The sequence below is a fragment of the Schistocerca nitens genome, chromosome 9, assembly GCF_023898315.1.
Source record: "Schistocerca nitens isolate TAMUIC-IGC-003100 chromosome 9, iqSchNite1.1, whole genome shotgun sequence".
NCBI classification, from domain to species: Eukaryota; Metazoa; Arthropoda; class Insecta; order Orthoptera; family Acrididae; genus Schistocerca; species Schistocerca nitens.
In genome coordinates, this window is record NC_064622.1 from 2,147,501 (window position 1) to 2,168,699 (window position 21,199).

The following is a 21,199-nucleotide window of genomic DNA, read 5'->3' on the forward strand; positions in this document are numbered from 1 at the left end:
GTTTCTGCACTACGCAGGGCAACAAGAGGTGCGACACGATATGGGGAGGTATCTGGTGATTTCTGTCACCTCAGCGTACAACGCTCCACTCGAACTATCAACGTAACTGGCCCTGTTAAGGGTATCCTACGACATCCACATCGCTGGCAACGGGCTACACACAACGCTGGTGACCATTCTGAAGGACAGCAAAATTTTGAAACATGTATCTACGAGGGTTGGAACTTAAATAGTGGCAACTATTTGTTCACAACCGATACAAAAGAGTTACATGTTTGCACCTGTTACTGTCCTTCAGAGTAGTCACCAGCGTTGTGCAGAACCCGTTGCCAGCGATGTGGAAGGCGTAGTATACCGTTAGCAGAGCCTGTTCTGTTGATGGCGCGAATGGAGCGGTCTACTGCCTGTCCAATCTCTGGAACAGTTCTGAAATGAATGCCACGAAGTGGTTCCTTCTTCAATTTTTATTCAGAAGTGTTCAAGGTGGCTACCTTTCAGAACACGATAAATATGCCATCTGCAATCAGTTTCCTGTCAAATCGTATGGAGAAAGTCTTGATGTGTAAAGGCAACTGCTTGTGTTATCCGTCGTCGCAGTTCGTCGACGTTTTCCGGAAGCGGAGAACAAAGACACTGTGTTTAATGTAATCCGATACATAGAATTCCATTGGGGTTAAATCGGGTGATCTAGGTGATCAGGATATTCTACATCTATATCTACATTTACTATAGAATGAAACTTCCTGGCAGATTAAAACTGTGTGCCGGACCGAGACTCGAACTCGGCACCTTTGCCTTTCGCGGGCAAGTGCTCTACCATCTGAGCCACAGAAGCTGTGAGGACGGGGCGTGGGTCATGCTTGGGTGGCTCAGTTGGTGGAGCACTTGCCCGCGAAAGGCAAAGGCGCCGAGTTCGAGTCTCGGTCCGGCACACAGTTTTAATCTGCCAGGAAGTTTCATATCAGCGCACACTCCGCTGTAGAGTGAAAATTTCATTCCAGAAACATCCCCCAGGCTGTGGCTAAGCCATGTCTCCGCAGTATCCTTTCTTCCAGCGGTGCTCATGGTGTGGTCATGTTTTTCATGAAGGGGGCTTGCACCTCTTGTTGTTTTGCGTGGCACTATCACAGCACAGGCCTATATTGATGTTTTAAGCACCTTCTTGCTTCCCACTGTTGAAGAGCAATTCGGGTGTGGTGATTGTATCTTTCAACACGATCGAGCACCTGTTCATAATGCACGGCCTGTGTCGGAGTGGTTACACGACAACATCCCTGTAATGGACTGGCCTGCACAGTGTCCTGATCTGAATCCTACAGAACACCTTTGCGTAATTTGGAACGCCGAATTCGTGGCAGACCTCACCGACTGACATCGATACCTCTCTTCAGTGAAGCACTCCGTGAAGAATGGGCTGCCATTTCCTAAAAAACCTTCCAAAACCTGATTGAAGGTATGCCTGCGAGAGTGGAAGCTGTGATCAAGGCTAAGGGTGGGCCAACACCATACTGAGTTCCAGCATTGCCAGTGAAGGACGCCACGAACTTGTAAGTCATTTTCAGCCATGTGTCCGGATACTTTTGATCACATAGTGTATAAACTCCCTGTGTAGTAGAAGTATGGAAGGTATATCTTCTGCGCCAGTTGACAATCACTGTAGCTGCAGAGCGTCACATGTTCTGTAGTCTGCAGGAAGCTGCGGAGATGACGATAAATCGGCTCGAAAATACAAAAAAGAAAAGTCTGTAAAATGTTAAATGGCGACAGCTCTTCCTTTGGCGTACCGTCTTGCTGATAACACCTCTTAAAACTCTGCAGAAACTAAAACTGGAATGATACGAGCCAGGCCGATACAAGAACATAGTTTTAATCACAACAAGGGAAGCCCACGTAACGATATATTAAAGCGACGTCTATTTATCAATATTTTACTGTCTATTTTATCATGTCCTTTGCTCCTCACAGTAAACGCTTTTAAAAAAATAGTTCACATTGAAACACGAGTGATCGGTAACTATCACTTTTATAAGAGAGTTCTTACGACTGCTGTAGTTCACAGTCCACCTCCTATTTTGTATGTTACATTAGGTACACAGTCTCTGTTAGTGCAGCTTATATTCGCGTTCTGTGACGGCTGTTGGTCCCTTCTCGTACATTCGATGTCTTGATTCTTCGCCTTGACAATCTGTTGTTACTGCATCGATCTTCTGCTAGATCTTCAGTTCTTTAATACTGTCTTATGCGTCTTATTTCATCTCTTCTGTTCATATCTTCTAAAAAATCTTTGTGTCCGCTTAAATTTTGGTTTTTTACTGCAACAATGCTGCTAGGACAATTTGCTGGCTACCTCTTCGTTTCGCCCACCTTTCCACGCTCTGACTGACGCCACTGGCACCGTGTATAACTCCCTTCACTGCATTACACCTTCTACAGGGACCACTGTTTCTCTTCCACAAAACGGTCATTATGTCCCACTGATAAAATGACTTCTTCCTTCTGTCAATGTTTACACTGCCATGTCCCAGCTTCACCTGTTCTTTTTCAAGCAATGTATGTTATAACCCGTTTTTTACGACTGCAATTAAAGTCTTATTTAGACTGCAAGCGCTTCGCTATATTTCAAGCATATTGAGATGTATGAATTTTATTTTGCGGCTTCATTCCTAACGTTCTTCCACATACAGGTGCTCAATTTTTTTAACATTTCATTTCACTGACTCTGGATACATTTTTGTTTAATACGTAATCCTACTGTAGGTAGTGTGCTGTTGCCCTCCTCCGGCCTTTGAACTGACTAAATCAGCCAGTTGCAGGGGACCTAGAGTTTCACGTCAACTCCGAACAACGATGCACCTCATGATTTTTCACATCAACAAACATTGCCAGAGCTGTACTGCACTGTCCTAACTTTCGTAGAGGAAAGCCGAATAATTCAGCCCCGTGAGGTAGAGAGGCACGAAGAACGATGACAGTCGGCTGCACGAAATCCAAGTGTGGTCAAATTTGGAAGAGAGAACAACCTACCTCGAGTCAGCCACATCGGCGAGATGGCTGGTTGGAAAGAAGACACGGAAGACACCCACCTGTAAAAAAAAAAAAAAGAGATAACAGGTTTTATATTATACTTCTTCCCGTAAGTAGAGTAAAAACGAAGTCACCATTAGTGCATCAGGCATTAAACGTGTTTAAGCATCAGGGGACTGCAAAAAAAAAGTAAAATTATCATTTTACTTACGGTCCGTTAAATGGACTGAATTTGTTCAGTAATGACACTTCACAATATTTGGTGACATCTATACATAAAAACGTGTGTGTGTGTGTGTGTGTGTGTGTGTGTGTGTGTGTGTGTGTGGTGGGTTGAATACGCACAATCAACAATTTCAAGCTTTTCGCAAAAATAAAGTACTGCTCCGATATCTTAGATACTTGATGAAATTGTGTATTGCCTCTCTGACTACATCGGGACATATGACGAATATCATTTATTTGTGGAGTTAGGCGTAGTGGCTTTACAAATTTGTAAATGATTCTTAGTAATGAATAAATAGCTGACTACGTACTAACTTCTGGAGAATATCTAAAATAGCGGACTACACACAGAAATACTGTTCTGGAATTACAAACCGCATAGTTTTAGTTTAGGAAACGTATTTGATAGCTGCGTCTGGATCGCTAATAAGGTTACAATAACACGCTGTTTGCAATTTTGTAAAGCGGAACGGAGTGTAGCAGTGTCGGTGGAAGGTAAGTCACGTTCTCCAGTGGGGCTGTTACCACATACCCCGTGGTGGAACCTCTGGTAGCAGAGTTGGAAAAATCATAAATGGAAATATCATAGACAGCCTCAGTCGGACTGGTCGCATGTTCAGATAGCCCAGTGGTTAAGGCACCTATCTGCAGTATGCAGGAAACCAGGGTCAGATTCTTGATCTTGCACAAATTTTTGATTGCGGCTACTGTAGGCATTCAGCGTACTTGTGTAAGCGATTTCTCTATTGTCACCTATGCCGAAAAATCATCACCTTCAACATCCATTCTGAAGACGTGCAACTTTTTCGGAGACGGTTTTGCCTCGCCTCTTCTGGAGTCATAGATGGAATCCACTTACTTACTCACTGGTCATACCGGACTCGAGAGCCCATTACCGCAGCAACGCATTTTCGCCATCTGTCCCTGTCTTGGGCTATTTCCTTGAATTCACCTTCAATACCTAGGCTCCTCAAATCAGCCTCCACATTGTCCTCCCATCTACGCCTCGGTCTCCCCAGAGGACGTTTTCCCTCTAAGTGCCCTACCAGTACTCTGCGCGCTGCCCTGCCCTCATCCATTCGAGACACGTGACCCGCCCATCGCCGCATACTGATTATGTCAGGGCTTGAATAGAGTTCGAGAACCTCTTCGTTATGCAGTTTTCGCCACTCTCCGCTACTGTCATCCCTTTTTGCTCCGAAAATTTTCCTCAAAATTTTGTTTTCAAATGCTCGAAACGGCTTTTCATTTTGCACAGTGAGAGACCAAGTCTCACACCCATACAGCATAACTGGTAGAATAATAGTTTTGTATATTCTAATCTTTAAATTCCTAGACAATATCCGTGATGAAAGTAATCTATTCAGTGAGAAGTAGCATGCATTTCCCGCCCGTAATCTCTTCTTCAGTTCGGATTCAATCTCATTTCTCGAAGTGATGTCCACGCCTAGATACTTAATGGTGTTCACTTTTTCAAACTGCATGTCTCCAACTCTTAACATTTCCTGATCTACTGTTGTTGGCATTCTGGTAGTAACCAGGTATTTAGTTTTGTCTTCACTTATCCTTAGACCTACATCTTCACTAGCCATGATTAACGTATTCGCATTTGCTGTTACAGATTCTTTCCTATAGCTAATGATGTTTAGATCATCTGCATACCCTAATACCTTTAAATTCCCATTTAACTCCACACCCTCTGAATTATCTGCTGCCATTCGTACAATATATTCTAGGACTAAATTAAAAAGTAGCGGAGACAGGGCATCTCCCTGCTTAAGACCATTCTTTATTACAAATTCTTCTGACTCAAATTTCTCCACGTGTACTCTACCTTTTGTGTTTTTCAAACTCGCTTCTATAAGTCTAACATACTTCTTTGGTATTCCAAGTTCCAAAAGAATTCTGTACAATTTTGACTGCAATACTGAATCATATGCTTTTGTAAAATCTATGAAAAGATTATGAACTGGTTTATTGTATTCCCATTTCTTTTCCAAAATTTGATGCAGGGTGAATATTTGGTCTATAGTTGATCTGTTCCTCCAAAAGCCGGATTGGTAATCCCCCACAATTTCATCTGCATATGGTGTAAGCCTGCTTAGCAGAATATTCGAGAAAATTTTGGAACATACTGATAATAGCGATATCCCTCTATAATTACTACAATCCATTTTGTCGCCCTTCTTAAAAATTCGGATCAGAATCGACTCCTGCCACTCTTCAGGTACCATCTCTGAGTTCCATACTTCAGTTATCACTTTGTGAACTACTTCCACCAATTTCTGTCTGCCATTTTTAACTAATTCTGCAGTTATGCAATCTGATCCTGGTGCTTTATGGTTTTTCAATTTGTTGTTTGCATCTGTTACTTCCTTTAATGTTGGCTCAGGTATCTGGGGTTCTGCTGTATGTATTTCGTACGCCTGCTCATTTCCTGCTTCCTGGTGTACATTTAATAGGTGCTCAAAATACGCCCTCCATTTACTTAATATAGCACTGGGGTCTGTCAGTATTCCCCCAGCATCCCCTCGAAGTGCATTTGTCCTAGCCTTGAAGCCCTTCCTATACCCATTTATGTCTAGGTAAAGTTCCTTAATGTTTTTTTTACTGTTTATTTCCATTTTTGTAATTTGATTGTTCAAATAATCCCTCTTCTTTGCTCGTAGCCTACGACCAACTTCCCTTCTCAAGTTCAAGAACTCCTCTCGTTCTCTGTCTCCCATTCTATCCCAATTTTATCGCGCTTTTCTTCTTTCCTCTACCAATTTCTTGCATTCCTCATCAAACCACGGTTTCCTCCTGTTCTTAATTGTACCTATTGTGACCTTCGCTGCCTGTTTGATATTATCCCTCACAGTGATCCACTGTTTATTTACATCCTCGTCTTGATCTTCGTGTGTCCTGAGAGCATCAAACCCATTTGAGATTTCTATCATGTACCTTCATAAAAGCTTTCATCATTTAGCTTGTCAGTGTCGAACCTAACAAGTTCTGCATTGTGACACCTTGATGTTGCTGTAGATAGCCGTTGGTGAACTTTGGCAACTACAAGAAGATGATCAGAATCGCAGTCTGCTCCCCTGAAAGTCCTAACATTTTCTATACTAGTGAGCCATCTCCGATCTACAAGAACATGATCAATTTGGTTTCGGGTATGTCCATCCAGAGAGACACAAGTTGCTTTATGAATGTACTTCGTTTTGAAATATGTGCTCTGAACAATCATGTCTTTTGAAACAGCAAAATTAACCAAGCTTGTGCCATTATCATTCGAAATGTTATGCAAACTTTCTTTCCCAATTGTAGGCCGGAATGCTTCCTCCTTGCCTATCTTCGCATTAAAATCACCTATGCTTAGTTTTGTATCATACGAGGAGAACTCATCCCACAGCTGAGCTAGTTCTTCATAAAAGCCGTCTTTAACAACTCCTTCAGTGTCCTCAGTTGGTGCGTGTACATTAATTACTACTAGTCTGTTCCACCTGCCGAACAACACTATAACTGATAGTCGGTCACTAATGAACCTTATATCTCTGATTGCGTGAAGCACTTTTCCCTGTACTGCGAAACCTGTTCCGAAACTGTGAGCTTCCACACCTCCACAGAAAAATGTATAGTTACCCCTCTTTATGCTACCCTCCCCCTGCCACCGAGTTTCTTGAATAGCTGTAATGTCTACACCGTATCTATCTAATTCGTCTAATAATGTCTGGAACGTTCCTGGCCTGTTCAAACTTTTAACGTTCCATGTTCCCAACCTGAAAGTTCCTTTCGGCCTGAATCTCTTAGAAGTAGGTTCCACCCGGAGATCCGAATGGGAACCTAGTTTACCTCCGGAATATTTTACTTCAAAGGGACCCATGCCCATTAATGTTGCTGATTCTTGATGAATAGATTTGGTAGTAGGAGAAGAAGAAAGAGGGACGGTTCATTACGCCATCGCCTGCTCCCCACCGGCTGTCCGCGACTGCTTATTTTTTGTATTCGCAGCTACCCTTCATATCTGAAGGCCGTATCCCCTATCCGCAACCTGGGGACGCGCTGTGCCGTGGTGGTAGCGGCCCACGAGACAGAGATGGATACTTTTTTCTTCCGATTCGTTATCGTGTTAATCCTTTTCGTCCGGAACAATCAAATTTTCAGCTTCTGTTATGACATGGCGAAATGCCGTACGCTCTCTTCCATTCAGTATCAATTGTGGTTATAGACGATGAAACTGTTACGATGGCCCCCTGGTCATCTTTAACACTGTCCCACATAATCATCAGAAGGATTTTGCTGAACTCGGAACTACTGCGTGATTAGACGGATGTGACACCGAAGTTGAATGTGACGAGAACACGTAAAATGGGGTGTGCCACAGGTTTCTGTTCTTCGTCTGTTGCTCTTCTTGATAAGTGTATCAGTGATGTAGCACAAAACGTGACAGATGTTGCAAATTATTTTCGTCTTGCAGTCGACAGAAATACGGTCCGACAGATATGCGGTGTTGTTCAGGTGTCTCGGGATTTGTTTTTGACAATACCGACTCATTCTGAAAGAACTGCAACATGATTCAGTGAACACTACATGGACAGGCGATATTCACTTGTATAATAGTTCCTTACAAGCTTTCTACACAAAGGGGTGCACAATTCAGCTCGTTTCCTCTGCAGTAGGCTTTCTGAAAAAGTAGAGTGATAGACTGCAAGTCTTCAGATCTAATTTGAAACGTTTTCTTGTGGTACATTCCCTCCGCTCTTACAAGATTTCCGCGCATAGTTTCAGAACTTTTCTCTGTAATGCATGATTTATTCGTACATATTATGACAAGTCTTTTGATGTTTTCTCATTAGCACTTGCGTCGATTCTGACTAGCAATCGTAAAGTCAGCTGTTTATGCCTTTTTTCTCGGTGCACTGCTAGCACTTTCAGTTCCCTAATTAGACAACTATTGAGGCTGCGATAAACTTTACATCAGTTTTGAAAAGGTTCTGCTGTCGTTACTGCTCTCCCCCAGCCCTCCCCCTCCTCTCTATTCAGAAAAGCAGTGTGGTTTCCATTCTGAGCTGTGTTTTGATAATGAGAACGTTCAATATCGCTACTATCAGTGCTGTATTAAAATATTATGCAACGAAAGTTGTTAAAATAGCTGAAACACAATTAGCTATAAAACAAAGGTCCACTTACGATCCTGTTCGGTCTCTTGGTAAACTTCGCCACATTCACATACTCATTGATTATAAATAACAGAAGCAACAGAGTAAGACAAGGAATACACAAATGATGCTGAGGTATACGTAACTTCAATGAAACACAAAAAAATTTGATGAGCATGAGTACACTTCAAAAATCTTGTTCCTAATAATGTACATAGGATACTCGACATTACTCGGTTTCTTAAGCCTTGAACCCCTTTCGTCTCATTGTTGGTTTGAACCGAACGTCGATCAGCTACTCAAGCTGTATCCGAGCATCTTCCGCAACATAAAAGACAGTCCGTTACCACCTGACAAGCGATAATCTGTACAGCAGTCTGGTAGCTGCCCTCGCCGGGGACCTCACTTCAGTTCTTATTTTTAATGTATTAACTACTACAACAGCATATTTTACATGGCGTCCTCCTATGGTGTATAGCGCAGAACAGTCTGCAGTCTAGAAGCTATTGCAGGCCGTATTCTTTTTAATTACATAATTGTATTTTCTATGAAACATGAATTTCCGTACTGGGTGTTGTGTGATGTCCTTAGGTTAGTTAGGTTTAAGTAGTTCTAAGTTCTAGCGGACTGATGACCGTAGATGTTAAGTCCCATAGTGCTCAGAGCCATTTGAACCATTTTTTTGACTTTCCGTATGTTGCCGGCTAACTGTGTGAATTATCCAAACCTCTTATCTTGTGGTTCTTAAATAGCAACCTTCCTGGCTGCAGAGAGTTTCTGTCTGTCTCCAACATATAGCATATTTCTAATGCTTAATGTCTCTGACGAAGGAACCCATTGGGGTGGGGTAGAATAATTTGTCATCTGCCCCCTCTTCCTCTCTCCCTCTACTGCATCTTCTGACTAGTTTTACACGGAATGCCACGATTTCCTGTGTTCTGCCAATCACTTCAGCTGAATTATTTGTTGGACACAGACCAACGCCTGTGTTATCCTACAATTTTTTCCCTCTGCATTATCCTCTAGCACAATGGAAGTAGTTATCTTGTGTCTTAAGACATGTCCTGCCAGCACTCATCGAAATGAGGACTGTCAGTCTGTGCCATTGGTTTCAATAACCACGTTTTGTTCTACCCCAGCAATGCTTCTCCATACTGGCAGATGGCCTGATGGTTTACCAGTTAAAGCATGACAGAGGATGTTCCGTTCGCTGTTCTTCATATTATGAGGGTCACCGATGATGCCTTAGAATACGGAGGTAAGGTCTGAATTCCAACGAAAGCACTGCTCACTCTGTACTGTAGCTGGGGGAAGCTGCACGCAAAGGGCAGCTGTATGAAAACACTGTAGCTGCAGCACCCGCGAAACAGTCGCTCATTCCCCGCAGGTGATCCTGTCGGCTGGCGCCATCAACTCGCCGAAGATCCTGATGTTGTCGGGCGTGGGCCCCAAGGAGCACCTGTCTGCGCTCGGCATCCCCGTGGTGTCCGACCTGCCGGTGGGGCGCAACCTGCAGGACCACGTGACCACGGACGGGCTGGTGCTCGTCGTGCCCCGCACCAACACCTCGGCCTCGGGCAACAAGCGGCGCGTCGCCGACATACGCAGGCACCGCCAGCACGGCGACGGGCCGCTCGCCTCCACCGGGCCCCTCCAGGTGAGTGCGTACCACGTGGGACGCGGAGTCAGGCCCCGCAGCAGCCAACATTAATCGAGAACCTCTCCCGTAGTGAACAGTTCAGTGCGTCAGGTCGTCCCTGCCGCTTAAGTTCGTCAAGATCATAGAGAGAAAGAAGCTTTTCGCTAAGGCTTGACACAAGGATCTAGGAAAAATAAACCGTGTGAAACACATCTCGCTTTTACAAACGACTCTGCCGTCAGAGGACCCGCAGCTGTGGTAGTACATTTGATATCTGAAGCGATGCAAACATCTGTCTTTGAACCAATTGTTTATTAGGTGCTCCGGTCTCTTGGCTTACAGCCACCTCATTAGGAATGTAGGTAAACAGTAAGAAATAAACAATAATAGCAACTATACTCCTGTACCTCAACTAACGTAAGAGCCATAATCATCTAATTATAAGAACAGGTGCGCGTTAAAACATGACCAAGGACATGACGAGGTATATAAAAGCTCCAACCGCACTGACTATGAGCCCTATGGTGAGCGTGGTTTCAACTACGAAGTTTGGGTCTTCGGTATTCTCACCCATGTTGTGTACTATCTTTTAATATTTGAAAGTACTCTTGTGTTTTTATATGTTTTCATATTTAGGTGCTCATGAGCCTGCTATGCATTTGATATATAGGGGTCGAACCACTTAACACTGTTTACTTCTTGTTCATATATGCCCATGTTCTCGCCAAAAAATTTTGTTAATTGACCATCTGTTCTACGGAGATTACACTTTTAACTATGGTTGGGCATTCTATGTTCCTCGCCAAATTTTAACTTTTGTAAGTAGATTTCTGTTTTTATCTATTCTTGTTATTAGGTGCATAAGGCTGTGCTATTACTTGATGTATGGGGGTACAATAAGATATGCACCTGATGAAAACTCGTAGTGCCTAACATTCACACACAATACCGTCCAGACAGTAGATGCTCGCGAACAGGTCGATAATGTCTTCCTAGATTACCGAAAGGAGTTTTGCATTATACCACATTGTCGACTAATAAATAACTAAGATGCGACAATATAGGATCTCTAACATGAAATACATGGTCCTGATGAGTTTTTGAATAACAGTGCCCACTGCGATATACCGGATGGCAAACGTTCAACAGAAACGAAAGTAATATGGAGTGTGTCCCAAGCAAAAGTAATAGCGCCGCACATATTCTCAATATCAACAAATTATCACAGAGTGTCAGCAGCACTGTCCGATTGTTATCTAACGAAGCTGTTGTCTACAGGGAAGAATCGTCCATGCTTCATCGTATGGAAACGTGAAATATTTCGGTCAGTATTTACACTTGCATAATGAAGCTCTCTTTAAATATGAATAAATGTAAACATTGAACTGATTCAGAGATGCGCTGCTACGACATTAGTGGGTCCAAACAGACAGTACGAAAGTGTAAAAGAAATGCTCAATTTTTTTCTCGCGCTTCGTTACAAAGCCATTGGAAATTATTTCAACCACGACATTATTTCTTCTAAGACAGCATTTTTGCTAAAAACAGAGTTTATTCAGAGCACTATCGGCCACTTCTGACGATAACGTCATTTTCAATTAGACCGTAGACGACCAAGGATACGCGTCATATTAAATGTAAATCTAAATTTTTTCACAAAATTGATCTTCTTATCACAGTAAGCAACGAGTGTGAGATGAAACTGGCAAAAGGTAAACAATCAGTTTTTTCAAGGAGATTTTTTCAATTTGGAACTACTGGGTCGTACATTTCTCAACCACCCTCATTTCATTTCATAAATTTGAAAGCAAACTCGGATTTTTCCTAATCCAATTCCCACATGTCAAAACTTCCACCAACTCATAACGCCTACAAAAATTACATACAAAAAGGAGTCTAAAACTAAAAAAAAATGAATCACAACTACGTACTGTCCCAGTACTGATACTCATAAAAGGAGTACTAAAACATCAAATTTCCGTTACGATAACTTACTTCCACTGCCAACGATCTCCTCAACATGGCTCTTTTTTCTTTTTTTAGGCGCATGACAGAGTCACTTATAACCACAAAGCACAATCTCCCCGACGACTGTTGTTTTGAACGCTGTAACAGACTGCTTCAATGCACTACACTCCTAGAAGTACCTCAGTGTACAACTAGAAATCTCTCTCTTGCAATACTTTAAATAAATTTAGTAAAATGGAGGTCTCAGGCAGAAACCACTGGGGCTCACAGGATTAAGAAATCAGGCTCAGTAAATGAAGGTACGCAACACTGCTCTCTAAATTTACCCATCAAGATTTTGCAAGAATTGATATTCAGAGAAGCTTGTGAGACAGTTCAGCTGAAAAGCCAGAGTGCGCACGATGAGCAACTCAACTTATGAACGAGACGCCTGTGTATTGCATCTACAACTGGGCTGTGGTCGTTCAGGTAGCTGCGTGTTGACGGAGCACCTCATTAAACAACTCAAGGCTCATCTACACAACGCCTCGAAGAATGAAGACGGGTGAGGTTGTGCTTATTGCGTAGTAGGTGTCATACTTTAAGGAAATTCAAGTTACCTAAGAACCTGACGATTGTGAAAGCTACACTACGGGCCACACGTATGCTGTAATAAGTTCGTTATCTTCTCTGATACGAAATCAGCGCTAGAACTACTAAGACATATGACGTCACTATCCGGTATTATGATGGAGAGAGAGAGGGCAGACGTGAAATTACCAGCTACAGACAAATTAATAGTTAGAGACAAATGGAACACAGAGTAACAAATGCAAAAGCAAACGTTATTTCAAACAGAATCCGCTGCTGATTACTAACTTTTGGCACGAGAAACATCGATGCTCCAGAAGACTCACGAACTCTGTAACAGCGACCACTGTTACAGGAAGCATATTCATGGAAATGGTCTGGTCGCATCTCCAACGTGCGACTGAAGTGAAGAATATCAACCACATCATTTTTTGGTTGCCGGAACAGATACAACGCTACAAGCCACCTGTTAGAAAGTCGTCTCATCATCGCGAGCTGTTTGCCGACATGTGCCACCGCACTGCTTTGCTTGAAAGACCGGAGAATATACAATGGTTTGTATACCCTTTTGTAAGAAGAGCATGTCAACTCTCAATATGCTTCTACTGTAATTTTGTATTTATCTTGATGACAACTTGAACGTTGCTCTTCAATGTGTTAAAAGTTATACAGGGTGTCGCAGGAGGATGCTCAGTATTCAGTGATGTGACATAAATGATGTTTCGAAGCAAAAAATGACCAGAAAACATACGCTCTAAAATGCCTACCTTAAGAACTACGAGCAAGCAAAATATGAATATGCAAAATAAAATCTGGAATTGAGAGTTTCGGGACGACAAATCCACATAATAAAAATATGATCCTCTACGGGAGAAATGAAAAATAAATCAAATTACTTCCCCTGTGCATTTTATTTGTGGAACTAGTAAACGTCCCCAAGTAGCCCCCGACCTTGAGGATTACGTGGACAGAGACATCGGTCAGAGAGTTAAATTAGATAGTCGGAACCAGGAAGAAAAATAATTCGGTAATGTCGTACTTAGAGAAAGCAGGGCGCTTTCTAAGTTCGTCAGATTCTTTCAACAGTTTCTTTCTTTCTGTGTAGGACATAATACATCATATTACAGGGAAACTAACGATCTGTTTTGAACACGCGAACAAAGTGCCAGCCAGCAGACAGTCCTCATCCTCTTTCCTTCTCTACTACATTGCAACAGTCATTGAACCAGTTAGTGTCAACCTTCAGAACCTCCACTCCACCTAGGAATCACACCCCGTTTTTTATCACCCACTTTTTCCTTCTTAGTCTTGGATCGAAAACGGGTCAAACTTTTAGTGTGGGTTTCCCCTCGGATAGATTTTATGTCGCGGACATGAAGTCACTGAATCATCGACCTGCTGTCATTACTGCGTTGTCTCATTAAAGACAGCGTGCGTTGCGACTAACAGATACGTGTTGTTTACGTGACGGAGGCTGCAGTAGTAGTAACCTGCATCTAGTCTCTTCTCTACACTAAGGCATGGGCTCCACTGTACTAGCGGCTAATTACTAATTCATGAGGAAGATGAATTTACCAGCATTATTTGTGACACATACTAACAGACAAATTTAGTATCTTTCTCTGTGGTACGGGATGTAGGTAGTAGAAATATCTAGTGCGGTTACGCTAGCGCCATCTGTTAGCGACTGTGCTCGAAGTGAAAGCTCAGATTTGCCACTGCCTGCATTAACAGCCGCGTGATCGCAGCACTGAACGACTACAGGAAGAGACAGAATGGAAGAGAAAGCGCTTAACGCTCCGAATTTGTCAGGATAAACCCTTTTTGGGAGTGTTTAGGAATTCATAAATTAGCAGTCCGGTGCTGGGGACAGGTTCTGGAATTCTGACGAACGCAGAACAGATGTTTTTGGCCAGTTTTCCAGCTCATGAAGACAGAACCCCTGGTCTGTACGTATCAGGAGACCTTATATCTCAACTGCGAAAAGATATAATGACTCGTACGTTCTGTTTCGCGGACGTGTAGCTGTACCGTCAGTTGAAATTTTAGAAAGGAGTCACTAAGGAGGTAAGAAGCAAGGAAGATTCTTCCTACGCACCTTTCGCGAATGAATCAGGAAAGGGGGGATCAATTACTAGCGGTACGGTGCCTGAAGTACCCTGCGCTACACACCGTGAGGTGGCTTACTCAGTAGTGACGTAGGTTTTAACATGCCGTAAATGGCGATGTCGTTAGGAATGGAGCACTATCTTTTACCGGGAATGGTTAGGAAAAGATATCGGTCGCGGCGTCTTCAAAGGAAGCTTTCCAACCTCGTTTAAAGCCATGGCAAATCTAAATATAAGTGATTGGGTGGCTCCTCCTAAATTCGTGTCCAGTGCCTGAACCATAGCGCTACTTTGTCCGAGAAAAAGTCTGTGGCATCCAGACTGGGGTTATTATTTACTCGATTATGCGGCGATAATACATAGCCGGATGAGATACTGATGAAATAAACGGACTTTTCGAGGTTTTCTAGGAGGGCAACAAATCTCTTTAAGTCGCTGGAATCCATTATGTTTGAATTGGTACAAATGTTTTGGCGCACATAGGTTTCAGTACTTTCCTTTACTCACACACTGAGAACGATACAAGGCTTCAAATGACGAGAGTGCAGTTTATAGTTTCCGGTCCAGTGGCCGAATGTTGGTGTTTGCAGTATACGAGTATAATGCAACTGCCACGTGGACCTTACCAGTGGTGTCGAAGATGTGAGAACTGAACCGCATCTCCCAGACCAAAGTGAAACTGGTGGCCGTTATTAGAACTACACTGAGGTCGCGAAAGTACATCTACAGGTGGCGGTAGTGTCGTTTACAAAAGGTATAAAAGGGCACTGCATTGGCGGAACGACTGTCATTTCTATTCACGCGATTCGCGTGAAAAGCTTTCCGACGTGATAATGGCCAAACGACTGGAATTAACAGACTTTGATTGCGGTGTGGCAGTTGGAGCTAGACATTCCGTTTCGGAAATCGTTAGGAATTCAATATTTCGTGAGCCATAGTGTCAAGAATATGCCGAGAATACTAAATGTCAGGCATTACGTCTCACTACGGACAACGCGGTGGCCGAAGTCCTTCGCTTAACAACCGAGAACAGCGGCATCTGTGTAGCGTTGTCACTGCTGACAGCCAAGCAACACTTTGTGAAATAACAGCAGAAATCAGTTTGAGACACGAGACGAACGTTTCCGTTAGGACATAGCGCCGAAATTCAGGGTTAGTGTGCTACGGCAGAAGACGACCGACGCGAGTGTGTCTGTTAAGACCGCGACATCTCTTGCAGGGCCTCCCGTGGGCTCGTGACCATAACGGTTGGACCCTAGACTACGGGAAACCGTGACCTGGTCAGATGAGTCTCGATTTCGGTTGGTAAGAGCTGACGGTAGGGTCCGAGCGTGGTGCAGATTCCTCAAAGCCACGGGCGCACGTGGCACTGTGGCACTGCGCGAGCTGGCGGTGGCTCCATAAGGGCGGCGGCTGTGTTTACGTGGAATGGACTGGGTCTTCCTGTCCAACTGAACTTATCATTAACTGAAAAGTAGTTATGTTCGGCTACATGCAGAGCACTTGCAGCCATTCGTGGATTTCTTGTAAGTAAACAACGGTGGGATCTTTACTGACGACTGTACTCCATTTCACCGTACCACAGTTATTCGCAATTGGTTTGAAGAACATTCTGGACAGTGCAGCCAAATGATCTGGCCACGCAGATCACCGGACATATATCCCATTGAACGTATACGAGACATAATCGAGCGGTCGGCTCGTGCAAAAAAATCCCGCACCCACAACCACTTCCTCACTTCCGCAGCGGACTTCCAACAACCTGTTGAGTCCATGCCACACCGAGTTACTGCACCACGCCGGGCAAAAGGAGGTCAGACACGATGTCAGGAAGTGTCCCATGACTTTTGTCACCTCAGTGTACTGGTCCTGTGTAGAAATGCAGGGGTCTGCCGATTAACGTTACCTTCGCCGATTGTCGGGTAATTATAACGCGTCTGGTAGATCTCGTCTGAAGCACGTGGATGGTAACAGTGGGTGAGGCAATATAAACAGTATGGAGATTTTCACTAACAGAATTTATGTAGTGCATATATTCTGAGCTGCTGCTTAGATACAGGTGATGGTCACTAAAGTGGGAGACAAAAGCAGTATGTAGTTTATTTGGACCAAAAACTAACAGCGGCCCTAATATTGATGCTCCACATTATGTTCGTCCACTGATGCCCCTTCGTTAGCGACTTGTGCCACGACAGGGGATCGAAGATTTTACGTTCTTTCTGTTAGTTCGTCGAAATCGACACTTTTGAAAGCACCCGTAAAGAGTGAAGAAGTGAGGTCGTGTGTAAGAGAGGTAAACGCTACCGGCGCGTGCAGCTGTTGCCCCGCTGAGCGCCCTTTCTGCCGCAGGTGGGGGTGTTCGCGCAGTCGCAGTTCGAGGAGGAACACGACCGGCCGGACCTGCAGTACTCGTTCGACGCGGCCAACGTGGCGGACCTGCTGCGCGACCCGGCCGAGGCGGTCGAGACGAACGTGGAGCCGCTGGCCTACTACGACGGCGTGACGGTGCGGCCCATCCTGCTGGCGCCGCGCTCCCGGGGCGCCGTGCTGCTCAACCAGTCGGACCCCGTGTGGGGCGCGCCGGAGATCCACTCCGGCTACTTCAGCGAGTCGCCAGACCTCGAGATCCTGGTGGCCGGCATGCAGCTGGGGTCGCGGTGAGTAGTCGCGCACCGCGTCTCCTGCGAGCGGCGTTCGCCACGTGCAGCTCTTGTCGTAATTCCACTAAACTCACCGTACGAAAAAAATAGTCACCCAGTGCGAACATACAGATGATTCGTCAACGGGGCGACTTGGAGCATGAAAGGCACCACAGGACATTTTAATTTCCACTGTCTATACTTTTACAAATAAATTCGTAAAACTTTGTCAGCATCATCAGGAAGGATTCAGGATTCACACTCGTAGCAGTGGAAGTTCAACAACATAACAAAATAATTTTTTTTTACATCTGAAATTTCATCATTATTTCACTTACTATTGGCTGCATTTGTTGCTACAGATACACTTTTATTCATAAGTATGAGAGATGCTTCGATGAACTTTGCACAGCATAAAAACCATACTTACATGTGTATGAAATTCTAGAATTTTCCAAATCTATTAGAAACTGTGGTAAAAACTGAGCTAATTAACCATAAAATTTGAGTTTTTTCAAAACATGAAGTTTAAAATATAACACCTCATTTTTCATAAAATAAAAAAATTCTAGAGTTTCAAACACCTGCAAACGGTGTCATGGGTACCGAAACTGATTTACGTATGTTGTAGGAAGCAGAACACTATGTAGTCAGTAGTATCTCGACACCTATTACTGGACCAACCTTCCCAATGCGCAATGGTCCCTGTATGTCAGGACATCAGATCTGCTAGGTCTTGGTTTGATTGTGGTTGTTCCTTCGTGTTTCCACTTTATAATCACATCGCCGACAGTCGACTTTGGCAGCTTTAGAAAGGTTGCAATGTCCCTCACGGATCTGATACTGAGGTGACGTGAAATGACTAGTCCACGTTGGAGGTCACTGAGCTCTCCTGACGAACTCAGTCTGCTGTCGCTGCTTCCCTCCTGACAACGCAATACGCACTCCCCAACTCCTCTTGTACTGGTGTGTCCTCCTCTCATGTCACCTACCGGCCAATCCTGCACTATATACGGGTATTCAGATACTTTTGGTCAAACATAGTACACTGATAAACCAAAACGTTATGACCATTGCCCAACGCGACGTTGGATGCCCCCTCGTGGCGTTGTGGGCACGTGACGCGGTAACAAAAGTGTGTAAGAGGAGCACACATGGACGGGGGACCAAAGTAGCGAAGATATGGGTTGCAAATGCGGAAATCCATTTAGAAAAGCGACTTTGACAAAGGGCAGGCTGTTATTACGCAGAGCCTGTGGACGAGTATCTCGAAAACGGCGAAGCTCTTCGAATGTTTACATGCTACTGTCGTGGGCATCTAGAGAAACAGGTAGGACAGTGAAACTACTACTTGGCGCTAAATGGTTGGACGTCCTCGACTCTTCACAGAACGTGGGATTCGGAGGCTTGTTTGCTCTGTAACGTAGGACGGATGGTAATGTGCGGCATCTCTGCCGAAAACGAACAATGTTGCAGCACGCACAAGTGTTTCGGAGCACATCGTTCATCGTACATTGTTCAACACGGAGTTCAGCAGCAGACCGCCCCTACATGTTCACATGCTGATCCAGCGACATCGTCAATTACGGCTGCAGTGAGCACGGGACCATTGGGATTCGACCGTCGATCAATGGAAACGTGTCGGCTCTTCCGTCGACTCAGTAGGTCGATGGTCGTCTCCACGAAAGGCATTATCGAGGTGAACGACGGCCCGACGCTTGGACGCAGGCTGGTGACAGCAGTATTTTGCTATGGGAGGCATTCTCCTGCACTTGCATGGGACCTCTGGTAGCACTCGAAGACACGTTGACAGTTGCGAACCACCTGCATCCCTTCTTGCTTGATATCTGCCATCTTTCAGGAGTTTAATTGTCCGTTTCTCGGAACCAGAACTGTGCTACAGTGGTTTCAGGCGCATTATAGTAAACTCACGTTGATGTCTCGGCGACCAAATTCGCCTCATGTAAATCTTATGGAACCCAACTGGTCGCTATCGGGCGCCATCACGGCCTATGCAAATCAGCGGTGCATTATTTACGCGAATTACATGACCTGTGCGTAGATATCTAATGCCACAATCCTCCACAAACCTACCCACAAACTCTCGGTTCCCTAATACACATAATCAATGATGTATTTCGTTCCAAAAACGAACAGAAAGCTGTTAAACAGGTGGTCATATTGTTTAGACTGATCAGTGTATATATGATGACTAGTTTTGAATGTGCACTCTTGAAATTTTGTAGTTCTCTCCGCGATGGACGACGCCGATCTTGTAGCGTCTCCGATTGCAGTTTTCTAAGCATATCTGTGACATATTCACGCTGAGTGAAGAGATTCTCGACAAGTCATCCAGTCCTCTACCTCTTTTCCACTAAACACCTAGCAAAACGCCGAAGTTCTGCTGAGAAAAAAAATGAAGCACTGCGCATTCGCTTAAAATCTTCCCTGGATGAGAATATTTCGGGAGGCAAGAATATGTTTCATAGAGCTGAGGAGTGTGGGTAGAAAAGATAGGAATCAGTTAGGCAGGGTAACTATGGAGATGAAATAGGGGTTGGGGCAGATAGTGGGAATACAGAAGGTGGGAAAGACAGAGCGTAACGAGGAGTTTAGTGTGTGGGTAAGGTAGTAGTAACAAGAGGAAAGGAATGGGGATGCATGGAGAGGAAAAAGATAGGACTATTGATATGAAGTGGAATAGACGCAAAGAGTTAAAGTTGGTAGGAGCGATAAATATCAGCGCGGATCTCATAGTCTGGGAGAGGGTGTTCGTTGAAGTTTCCTCGGGACAGGGTACGGAGTGTCTGCGTAGGTCTAGGAACGGTGATGTGTGTTTGTAAGGACGCGGCAGCATACCAGAGTTGGTGATCAGAGGGCCGACAATGCAGTTATTGGGAACTAGCTTGCAGATAGTATAGGAGGTGCTCAGGTGTTCGATGTGGGTGACGAGGGGCGAGAATTTGGTAAGACGGCAGAGGATGCATGCTGGGGAAGGACCCTCTCACCCTCTACTGGCCTGCAAACTCGCTCGAAGTTAAACCAACTGAAAATGTCTGGGAGTATTCGGAAAAGCGAGTGAAACGTGGAGTCGACATCCCCTCAGTTCGGAAGCTCTATGAGGTCTAATCAGCAACGAGGTGTTTCAGCTGTCTATAGCACACCTGAGGTAACTTGTGGACCGTCTTCCTCGCACAACTGAGGCCAGCCATTACCCACGCTAGGGGCGACGTTGCGCGATGTTACCGTAGTCTCTCCTGAGGGGAGGGACTATGTTTCACCTGGTGCGTTTACGTGTACGAGGCGCATTCAAGTTCTAAGGCCTCCGATTTTTTTTCTACACCCGAAATCGATGAAACTGGCGTCACTTCTCGACGTAATCGCCCTGCAGACGTACACATTTTTCACAACGCTGACGCCATGATTCCATGGCAGCGGCGAAGGCTTCTTTAGGAGTCTGTTTTGACCACTGGAAAATCGCTGAGGCAATAGCAGCACGGCTGGTGAATGTGCGGCCACGGAGAGTGTCTTTTATTGTTGGAAAAAGCCAAAAGTCACTAGGAGCCAGGTCAGGTGAGTAGGGAGCATGAGGAATCACTTCAAAGTTGTTATCACGAAGAAACTGTTACGTAACGTTAGCTCGATGTGCGGGTGCGTTGTCTTGGTGAAACAGCACACGCGCAGCCCTTCCCGGACGTTTTTCTTGCAGTGCAGGAAGGAATTTCTTCTTCAAAACATTTTGGTAGGATGCACCTGTTACCGTAGTGCCCTTTGGAACGCAATGGGTAAGGATTAAGCCCTCGCTGTCCCAGAACATGGACACCATCATTTTTTCAGCACTGGCGGTTACGCGAAATTTTTTTGGTGGCGGTGAATCTGTGTGCT

At 44.5% G+C, this 21,199-nt stretch overlaps 1 protein-coding gene across 1 annotated transcript in view; it reads left to right on the forward strand.

Annotated features, from left to right (window-relative positions):
• The window catches only part of LOC126203171 (glucose dehydrogenase [FAD, quinone]-like), a 123,503-nt gene that overhangs the window by 96,781 nt on the left and 5,523 nt on the right, over window positions 1-21,199 (forward strand). The window contains exons 5-6 of the mRNA XM_049937412.1: window positions 9,778-10,047; window positions 17,025-17,332. Of these exons, the coding sequence (XP_049793369.1) occupies window positions 9,778-10,047; window positions 17,025-17,332 (578 nt within the window). The remainder of the gene's footprint in view (window positions 1-9,777; window positions 10,048-17,024; window positions 17,333-21,199) is intronic.